This window comes from Canis lupus, chromosome 19 (assembly GCF_048164855.1).
Source record: "Canis lupus baileyi chromosome 19, mCanLup2.hap1, whole genome shotgun sequence".
NCBI classification, from domain to species: Eukaryota; Metazoa; Chordata; class Mammalia; order Carnivora; family Canidae; genus Canis; species Canis lupus.
Window position 1 is genome coordinate 53,343,451 of NC_132856.1, and position 11,467 is coordinate 53,354,917.

An 11,467-nucleotide genomic window follows, 5' to 3' on the forward strand; every position below is an offset into this window, starting at 1 on the left:
TTGGCTGTGGGGACAAGTGCAGTAGGTACCTATGTAATGGTAGGGACTGGTTGCAGACACACATGTAGTGGTGGGGGCCAGAGAAGGCAGCAAGAGCTGGGGCCAGCTATGGATTCATTGGCGGCTATGGGGGCCCTGGCTGTTGGTGTGTTTTCCCATGGCTGCATAATTTCCCTACTGGTATTTGCACTGCATAGAGGCTTATGATGAGTGTCAGGCTTACAGGTACACAGCTGGGGGTGGCTAGTCCCAAGGATGCACATGGTTGTGAGAGCGGGGTGGGGGTGGGGGTCTAGTCTGGTGTCTTGCACTGGTGCAGCTGCAGAGGCCTGAGTTGACTGCAGGTGGGGTTCCTGGGCTCTTGCCAGGGCAGGGAGGGACTCAGGCAGCTGGCTTCCATGAATGGGAATCACTGTGGGCCAAAAGCTGATGAGATCTGCAGGTGGTCCTGACAGCTGTGCTCACCACTGATTCCTTCTTCAGTGGTAAAATCTGGGGAGTTTATCTGTAAAGCAGATCACTGGGAACTGTAGTCACTTATGCTGTGTGGCTGCTTTTCTTCCTTGTTTTTGCTGTGTCGATATATGTCAGCTTTGTAGGGTTTGGGTGGGGTAAATCTGAAGCAAGTCCTTTGCGTAGTGCCCCAGAAGACTGGAGAAGCTGGCTGCTTACCTGACTTTCATTCCTGGTAAGGGGATCGATCTTTCTTGCTTTCTTCCTTTCTTTCCTTCCTTCCTTCCTTTCCTTCCTTCCTTCCTTCCTTCCTTCCTTCCTTCCTTCCTTCCTTTCTTTCTTTCTTTCTTTCTTTCTTTCTTTCTTTCTTTCTTTCTTTCTTTCTTTCTCTTTCTTTCTTCCTTTCTTTCTTCTTTTCTTTCTTCCTTCCTTCCTTCCTTCCTTCCTTCCTTCCTTCCTTCCTTCCTTTCTTTCTTTCTTTCTTTCTTTCTTTCTTTCTTTCTTTCTTTCTTTCTTTCTTTCTTTCTTTCTTTCTTTCTTTCTTTCTTTCTTTCTTTCTTTCTTTCTTTCTTTCTTTCTTTCTTTCTTTCTTCCCTTCCCTTCCCTTCCCTTCCCTTCCCTTCCCTTCCCTTCCCTTCCCTTCCCTTCCCTTCCCTTCCCTTCCCTTTCCTTCCCTTCCCTTTCCTTTCTCTTCTTAAGATTTTATTTATTTGAGAGAGAGAGAGAGAACTTAAGAGAAAGAGAGCATGAGTGGGGAGAGGGAAGGAGGGAGAGGGAGAAGCAGTCTCCTTGATGAGCAGGGAGCCCAATGTGGGGCTCCATCCCAGTACTCCAGGATCATGACCTGAATGAAGGCAGATGCTTAACTGACTGTGCAACACAGGTCCTCCAGGCGGGATGTGTGTATGTGTGTGTGTCTTTCTAGCTGGGAGGGTCCTTATTTTTTTTTATATTTTTTAATTGGAGTTCTATTTGCCAACATGTAGTGTAACACCCAGTGCTCATCCCATCAAGTGCCCCCCTCAGTGCCCGTCACCCAGTCACCCCAACCCCCCACCCACTTCCCTTTCCATTACCCTCTGTTTGTTTCCCAGAGTTAGGTGTCTCTCATGTGCTGTCACCTTCACTGATATTTCCCACCAACTTTCTCTCCTTTCCCCTATAATCCCTTTCACTATTTTTTATATTCCCCAAATGAATGAGACCATATAATGTTTGTCCTTTTCCGATTGACTTATATCACTCAGCATAATACCCTCCAGTTCCATCCATGTCGAAGCAAATGGTGGGTATTCATTGTTTCTAATGAGTAATTCCATTGTATCCATAGACCACATCTTCTTTATCCATTCATCTTCCGATGAACACCGAGGCTCCTTCCACAGTTTGGCTATTGTGGACATTGCTGCTATAAACATCGGGTGCAGGTGTCCCAGCGTTTCACTGCATCTGTATCTTTGGGGTAAATCCCCAGCAGTGCAATTGCTGGGTCATAGGGCAGATCTATTTTTAACTCTTTGAGGAACCTCCACAGTTTTCCAGAGTGGTTTCACCAGCTCACATTCCCACCAACAGTACAAGAGGCTTCCCCTTTCTCCACATCCTCTCCAACATTTGTTGTTTCCTGTATTGTTCATTTTCCCCATTCTCACTGGTGTGAGGTGGCATCTCATTGTGGTTTTGATTTGTATTTCCCTGATGGCAAGTGATGCGGAGCATTTTCTCATGTGCTTGTTGGTCATGTGTAAGTCTTCTTTGGTGAAATTTCTGTTCATGTCTTTTGCCCATTTCATGATTAGATTGTTTGTTTCTTTGCTGTTGAGTTTAAGAAGTTCTTTATAGATCTTGGATACTAGCCCTTTATCTGACAGGTCATTTGCAAATATCTTCTCCCATTCTGTAGGTTGTCTTTTAGTTTTGTTGACTGTTTCTTTTGCTGTTCAGAAGCTTTTTATCTTGATGAAGTCCCAATAATTCATTTTTGCTTTTGTATCCTTTGCCTTCGTAGAAATTCCTGTGGCCAATTTCAAAAAGGGTGTTGCCTGTGTTCTCCTCTTGGATTTTGATGGATTCCTGTCTCGCATTTAGATCTTTCATCCATTTTGAGTCTATCTTTGTGTACGGTGCTTCTTGATGGTGACTTGGGGAATAGGATAGTATGAGCAAAAAGAAGCTTTCTTCTTTTCTGGTGTGATTAATCTCTGGTTTTGTATTCTACTGTGTTGCTAAAACTCTTTGAGTGTATTCTAGAGCTCTCCCAGAGCTTGTTTTTGTTCACAGATAGCTGTATAATTTTTGATCTTTGCAGGGGGGTGATAAGGCTGGGTCTTCTGTGTTGCCATTTGGGGCTCTTGCACTTCCTGGCTGATTTAATCAACCTTGGGCAATGTAAAAATACCTTTTAGCTGTAATGGCCATAATCATGACTATAAAAGCTTTCACTGAGATCTATGAGTCTTTCTAGCAAATTAATGAATCTCAGGGGGCTTGGGGACTCCTTGAAACTTGCAATTGATGTCAGACATAGGAATGACCTTATGGACTGTGTTCTCTTTAATTTCATAGTGTCCCAACTCCTTGCAGGTCCTGTCAGAGCAGTATTCACTAGGATGATGCTAATTCACTGAAAAACACTCATCCTTCCACTTTGACTCTTGAATGGCCACAGGGTCTGTGTATGGAACTGCAGTTGTGCTATGCTCAGTTATTACAGGTAAAAGTTATCAATAGGGTTTTTTTAAAGATTTTATTTATTTATTCATGAAAAACACAGAGGCAGAGACAAAGACAGAGGGAGAAGCAGGCTCCCCAGAGGGAGCCTGATGTGGGACTCCATCTGGACCAGGATCACGCCCTGAGCCAAAGGCAGATGCTCAGCTGCTGAGCCACCCAGGCATCCCTATCAATAGAATTTTTAAATGATGGGATCTAAAAATCCTGAGGATTGGCTCACTGAATGCATTAGGAAATGGAAGCCAACAGGAAATAAGCTTAGCTTCCATGCAATCACTTAGTTACTGTTATCTGTAATAGCTAAAGTGTAGTTGAAGGACAATATTGGGAAAGATCCTGACTCTGGTCCAAGTTTGGATATGGGACAGAGGGAAATCCATAAACACAGCTGACAAATCAGATGGATTTGCTGACCAAAGCTCCAAATGGGTCTTGATAGAACACTTACTCTGCACTAGGCTTTTCACACTCAATGGCAGATAAAAATGCTCAAGACACTATGGAAGAACTGAATCAGGAGATACTATATCGCGATGGACCAAGGAACACACTTTCATCCTCAGAGTAATAGTTTGGTAGAGAATTGGAGTGAACATTTGAAACAGTGTTGTCTAAAACAGGCAGAGATATAGCAGCATGATGTGTTGGCTTATACACCATCACAAGCATGCTATCACGCTCAACATGAGGAGGCCCAGGAATAGATAGATTCTTCTATTTATCTGGGGGATCTGGGTAGGTAAGTTTTGGGGAGGATAGTGTTATGACTGCAATTCTTCCTTACATCATCTCAAGTTTATTTTTTCTCCCTGATACAATAATCCCAGGACTGGTGCTACTCTGTGGATGCTGGGTGCAAAGATAATCCCTAATCAAGGAATGGCAACTATACCTTTAAATCTTTATGTCTTTATCTAAATCCCTAAATCTCCATCTTTATTGGAGACTGACAATTTAGATTTTGCCTTCACCCCATCTAGCAAAATTGGGGCTAGAAGTGAATGCAGCTCTATCACCTAGTAGACCAGATAGCCGCCAGTTCTATACCTATATAACTTTATTCCATGTAGGTGGGAACAGACTGAAGGGGAAGCACTTGGTTAAATATTTCTGACCACCATCTGGGCCTGCAGAGGAACACAACAAAGATGTGCAAGGTTGGGTGAAAAAAAATGATAAATGGGGAAAAGGGAGAATAGTAACTGAGGGTAAAGGCCTACATAGATTAGGCAGTTAGGGAAATCCAACATTATACTGTTGCCTTGACACAGGCTCTGAGCAAAAGATGATATTGTTTCTTAGCTCAATTATACCGGATGCTGAGGTCACCTCTGCTTTTGGAACTTGACCAAGTCAGATGGAAGGCTGTAACTCTGAGTGGCATTGCTTTAGATGACATTTTGATCATATGATAGGATAATGGACTGGATTCACTGTTAATGACTGACTGGAACCCTGGTAATATTCCCTGTGTCTCTGACTTGTATATTTCAGTTTGCATCTATTACCATACTGAAATATAGTATAACACTGGCATTGTTGGTAAGATTCTAAAATTGATACTGACAGTTTAATGTATTGGGAAATTGAGTTAAAGCCTCCTTGTTATGTAATAGTAATGGAAAATGACTGGTCTGAGGAAGCTGATTTTAGCTAATTGTCAATGATTTTCTGTGCTAAATGATTCACAAGTCTATCATAATGTATAAATACAGGTAGATCAAGTGACAAAAATATGAAAAGGGTTGTAATGACTTTATAGGGTAAATCGGTTGTTTCTTTAAATTTATCCCTATCTACACTGACAGTGACAAGTGTTAGGCATATAATCATGTTGCTATAAGAGAGCCTTAGCCAAGGATGGTGGATGTTTGCCTGTGTGATAAAGAATTTATCCCTGCTCAAAACACTTCTGGGAGGTAATTTCTAAGCTCCTGGAATTTCATACCTGATAAGAGTGTCTTGGTTTGTCTGGAGGTCTTAAGTCACACTAGATGTAATTTGGGGTGGTGATTGACTGTACCAGATAGTCTTAGGGAGGAAATGGCCACAAAAGGTAGTAATAATGTGGTTTCCAGAGGGGATTTGGGTCCTCCTCCAGGAGGACTAGAGCTTGGAGACTGATATGAGCGATGTGGACAGTCATTTGTACTTACATGATTGAGTCTCAGTGAAAATTCTGAACACCGAGGTTAAGGAGAGCTTCCTTAATTGGCAGTATTTTGTGTATAATGAAAGTGATGCTGTCTCGACTCTGAGGATAGCGGACAATAGAGGTTCTATATTTGGGATTTTACTGGGTTCCGCCCTATGTGCTTCTTCTATTGGTTGATTTTAATCTGTACCCTTTAGCTGTAACAAACCATTTTTAATTGAAATATAGTTGACATACAACGTTATGTTAGTTTCAGATGCAACGTATAGTGATTCAACAATTCTATACATTATGCAGTGCTTACCACAATAAGTGTAGCTACTATCTGTCACCATACAAAGTTATTAGAATATGATTGATCACTGTAATAAACTTTAACCATGAGCATAATAGCTCTAACCATAGGTATAGCAGTTGTATGTCTTTTTAGTGAATTCTGAAATTATGAATTTTAGGGGAACCCTTAACCATGGAATTAGTGTCAAAGTGGGGATGGTCTTGTGGACTGTGTTCCTTCTGACTTTGTAGTGGGCAAACTGTCACACTCTGATTCATAGCATTTGGTGATTTCCATAGTGTGAGTATGATCATAATGATCAATTTTAAGCTACCAACATTTTAACAGAATTTATTAAAGTTTAAGTTTCTACTCTTGTGAAACAATATGAGTCAACTTCAAAACACCTTTCCTGTTCCAGGTAGTATAATGAAAATCTCTTTATTCCTGGTGTGCCCATTGTACCAAATTAGAAGCTACATACTCTATGTTCATTATTTGAGTGATTTCACAAAGTCTTTTATCATATGTGTTTGACATAGAAGGTACAAAATACTCAATATTCCTATTCTCCTGAAAATCAATGCAAGAATCTTATAATAATTTCATTCTAATTACCTTAATATATTCTGTTATTGTTGCCTATTATTTTAACTCACCTTCATTACACACTTTTTAGAATTATTTCTTCACAGACTCAGTGTTTTATTTAAATGTTTCCTACATATATACCAATTTCTTAGTAAACCATTGCTTCTCAGACATCACTTCCTCTGTCTTGATTCAATTTATTTTAACCTGGAGCATATTCTTCTGTAATTCTTTCAGCAAAGATCCATGCATGATGTACTCTCCCAATCTTTATCTGAAATGGGAATATTCAGGTCAAGTTTCTTTGAATTGAGTCTTCAAACCTGTGTTGCTGCAATGTACCAATTGTTCAAGGTCCAAAAATATGGAAGCTAGTGTTGTAAATAGCACAGATAAGAAATTGGTTATAAGCTCATCTAAACTTACAGAATCATCTTCATAGTGTTCAGCTAACTTTCCCCTTTCAATACTTCCGGAGGAATCATACCCATGGAATCAAGGAATCAATCCAGCGCATCCGAATTTATCCTCCTAGGACTTTCAGAAAATCCAGAGCAGGAGACTCTTCTTTTTGCTTTGTTCCTCTGCATGTATGTGGTCATGGCTATGGGAAACCTTTCAATCATCCTGGCCATCAGCTCAGACTCCCACCTTCATACTCCCATGTACTTCTTCCTGGCCAATCTCTCCTTGGTTGATTTTGGTCTGGCTACCAACACAGTCCCCAAGATGCTGGTGAACATCCAAATGAAAAGCAAGTCAATCTCCTATCCCTGCTGCCTGACCCAGATGTACTTTTTCCATTTCTTTGGCATTGTTGATAGTGTCTTAATTGCTGTGATGGCTTATGACCGGTTTGTGGCTATATGTCACCCCTTACACTACACCACCATCATGAGCCCACACCTCTGTGGCCTGCTGGCCGGTAGCCCATGGGTGTTTTCCTATTTTATTTCCCTCACTCATATCCTCTTGATGGTGCGCTTGGTTTTCTGTGGGAACAACAAGATTCCTCACTACTTCTGTGACCTCACTCCTCTTCTCAGGCTTTCTTGCACTGATACATCTGTGAACAAGATCTTTGTGCTCATTGTGGCTGGGATGGTGATAGCCACACCATTCATCTGCATCCTGGCCTCCTATGCTCGCATCATTGTGGCCATCATGAAGGTCCCTTCTGCAGGGGGCAGGAAGAAAGCCTTTTCCACCTGCAGCTCCCATCTGTCTGTGGTTGCTCTCCTTTATGGGACCACCATTGGGGTCTATTTGTGTCCTTCCTCTGTGCGCACAGCTGTGAAGGAGAAAGCCTCTGCTGTGATGTACACTGCGGTCACCCCCATGCTGAACCCCTTTATCTATAGCCTGAGGAACAGAGATCTTAAGGGGGCCCTGAGGAAGCTTTTTAGTAAAAAGATAATTTCATCTTCCTGACCACAAGGATATCTGGAAACTTCCAGGAAGTAGGATCTCAACATCTAGGGTCTCGGACAAAAGAAAGGAATTGGACGGTTTGGGAGAGTAGCCACTTGGAATTTTAAATTGTAGAAGTTTAAAAGGAAATCTCAAGATGGTCCTGTTACTATTTTCTCAATTACTGAGACCAGTAGGAGTCCTTTTGGGTATGTCTATTGCTATCTTCCCAGAAGGATCAGTCTAGCCCTACCAGATTGGATCTCTCCTGGTTCAAAATCCATTTAGCTCTCAACAAATACTTATGGAGTTCATATTCTGGGCTTGCTATAAGTGCTGGCCATGGAGTGGTGAGCAGGAGACACAAGGTCCCTATTGTGTGGATTTTGTAGTTGAATATAGGAGAAGATACTGAACACTAATTATAATGGGATGAAATATGCACATGAGGGCAAGGATAGATAGAACAAGAACACCAGACAGAATCTGGAAGGGGGAATCAGGGAAGGTTTCCTAGGAGAGATGATCCTAAACTTCAAAGGATAAGATGATATTTTTCAGGCAAAAATGAGGAGATATAGTATCAGAAAAATAAAAAACAACAATATGTGAAAAGTTCAGAGAGCAAGAGAAAGAGAGAGAAGGATGCGTTTGTGAAGTAAAAAATCCAGCTATGGTGAATGACTTGGGGAATGCCAGGTCAAGGACTTTGAGACCAATTCAAGAGTTTGGCTTTTTAAATGAGAACCAGGTAGTTCATTGACTTCCAAGAACAAAGTCAGGGAGCACGAGGTAAGTCATGACCACCCCCCTCATCTTCACTCCTATTCTATCTTCTGGGGGAGAGGGCGGCATGTGCTAGATAAAAATTGTATAAACACAAGGGAAAAAAATTCAGATTGTGTATTAAGGAAATGAAGAACCACCTGATGGTATAAGTCTTGATAGCCAAAGGGGAAAATACCAATCAATTGAATCATGAATGTCAAAGGCAGAAGGAAGCTGAGGCATATCTCAATCACCATATATGCCTGTGGAATGCGTATGAGTAGTAATACTGTTTACAACAGAAATGAGAGCTCTTCATTATGAGCTTATTTTGTGCCACACACCATTCTTTGTTAGTTATTCTAAAGCCCCTATGATAGCAATGAATTTCATTTATTTAATTGCATAGTAGTTCTAATACTCATATGGAGATTTACAACTGAAGTAAAATGAGTGGTGACTTAGCAGGGCCAGAAATTTTCAAATGGTGCTAAGGAGCTGACATCATCTTAAGCAGGATGACTTTGAATAATGACACATCTAATTTGCCTTTGGTAATTCCTTCCGTGATAATTAAAATAGAATTTCTCAGTTGAACAAACAGATATCCAGGCCTGGTCCTAGTATAACAACTATTAGTGAAACTACAGGTAGAAAAATATGAAAAAATCCAGTTCGTGGGGGAATATCCTAATAGATAAAATATAAAATTTAATAATTTTGGACTCTGCCCTCTGCAGGTGGCAGGAAGAAAGCCTTTTCCACTTGCAGCTCCCAGCTGTCTGTGGTTGTTCTCCTTAAAGGGACCACTACTGGGTTCTATTTGTGTCCTTTTCTGTCCAGCAGCTGTGAAAGAGAAAGCCTTGCCGTGGAGTACCCATGCATCTGGTCATGACCTTTTTCACATAACCAAAAAGACAGGTGAAGATTGATTCACAGCCCCCTCCCTTCCTAAGTTCCCTCCATTCTCTTGACACGTGCATGGAAGTAGTTACAGTGTTGGCTGGAAGGGAGCTGGAATTTGCAGACTCAGAGGATCATTACAACCTGGCACTCAGAATATTTATGACTACTTCTCTCTCTGATATAGAAAGATATGGCTTGAGCTAAAGCACTGATCTGACCACCTCCTCCTCTGTGGAATGAGAGATTCCAGTGGCCAATAAAAATTGCTCACAATTTTTGTCAGCTAAACTATCTTCATCTTGTTTTAAGAAATGAAAACCACAACCCCAGGAGAGACTTGTTCTGTTAGTCCTTGTAATATCAAATTCCATCACTTGTTGGCTTTGGCATATCCATTTATTCCATCTCCATACCTTATCTATTCATTCAACAAATATTTACCAAGTGCCTACTCCATGATAATTATTTTGCTCAGCACTGGGGATAGAGCATTTAACAAGCAGGCATAAAACCTTCCCTGTGTCCACAAAGAGGCAGTGAGAGGAAATTTTGGGGATGTCCTGTTTCTAATCATAGCACAATTATTTTTAGGGATCATAAATTCTCAAATGGTGCTATTTCCTTTAATAACCACGAATCTAAGGCAGCCCTGGTGGCCCAGCGGTTTAGTGCCACCTTCAGCCTGGGGGTGATCCTGGAGACCTGGGATCGAGTCCCAATGTCAGGCTCCCTGCATGGATCCTGCTTCTCTCTCTGCCTGTGTTTCTGCCTCTGTCTCTCTCTCTATGTCTCTCATGAATAAATAAATAAAATCTTAAAAAAAAATAACCATGAATCTATACATGGGATAAAATTCTAAGCACTATGCATCAAAACCAAAACAAACACATTATTGATTGATATTAATTTTAAAAATAAAATTGAATAATACAAAACAAAACAACCATTACTAGTCCAGTATGGAAAATAACAATTTAAAAAAGTTACTTGGGCAGCTGGGTGGCTCAGCAGTTTAGCGCCGCCTTCAGCTCAGGGCTTGATTCTGGAGACCTGGGACCAAGTCCCACGAGTCTCGTGTCGGGCTCCCTGCATGGAGCCTGCTTCTCCCTCTCCCTGTGTCTCTGCCTCTCTCTGTGTGTGTCTCTCATGAATAATTAAATAAAAATCTTTAAAAAAAAAAATTAAAAAGTTACTTAATTAGTTAATTAATCAAATACTAATGGTAAGAACACCAAAGGTATAATGCCAGATGCATAATTAAGAACAAGTTTGCATTTGAATAAATTTTAAGGAGTTGTCCATGTCTTTTTCATAAAGATTATTTCCCTTCTCAATCTTGGAATAAATTATGCAAGCTTTATGAACCCAACATATAGTTCAACTTAAAACAATGCTTAAAAGATTTATCTCACAGTTTCTGTGGATCAAGTGTTTGAGTATGACTTAGCTGAGTGCCTCTGCATTAAAGTTCTCTCATAGACTGCAATCAGAACGTCATGAGCAGAATAGCATTCTTATAAAAGAGACCCCAGAGAGCTCCCTTGTCCCTTCTGTTATGTGAGGACTCAGTGAAAAGTTTGCCATCCATACAGAGAAATGGGAACACTCTTGCACTCTTGGTGGGAATGCAAACTGGTGCAGCTACTCTGGAGAACAGTATGCAGGTTCCTTAAAAAGCTAAAAATAGAACTACCCTATGATCCAGCAATTGCACTACTTGGTATTTACCCAAAGGATACAAAAATACAGATTTAAAGGGTTACATCCACCCTAATGTTTATAGCAGCACTCTCAACAATAGCCAAACTATAGAGAGACTCCAAATGTCCATCGACTGATGAATGGAGAAAGAAGATGTAGTGTATATATACACAATGGAATATTACCCAGCCATCAAAATGAATGAAATCTCTCCATTTGCAGTGACATGGATGGAACTAACGTGTATTATGCTAAGTGACATAAGTCAATCGAAGATAGACAAATACAATATGATTTCACTCATATGTGGAATTTAAGAAACAAAACAGATGAACATATGGGAATGGGAAAAAAAAGGAGAGAGGGGAAACAAATCTTATCTAGGAGACTCTTGACAGTGGAGAACAAACTGAGTGTTGATGGAGGGAGTTGGGTGGGGGATGAGCTAGAGGGTTGATGGATATTAAAGAGGG

At 40.8% G+C, this 11,467-nt stretch overlaps 1 protein-coding gene across 1 annotated transcript; it reads left to right on the forward strand.

The window, feature by feature from the left end:
- The first annotated feature begins 6,698 nt into the window (after positions 1 to 6,698).
- LOC140611378 (olfactory receptor 1M1-like) lies at positions 6,699 to 7,640 on the forward strand. Its single transcript, XM_072788158.1, has one exon. The coding sequence runs from the start codon at positions 6,699 to 6,701 to the stop codon at positions 7,638 to 7,640; it is 942 nt and encodes a 313-aa protein (XP_072644259.1).
- The last annotated feature ends 3,827 nt before the right edge of the window (positions 7,641 to 11,467 follow it).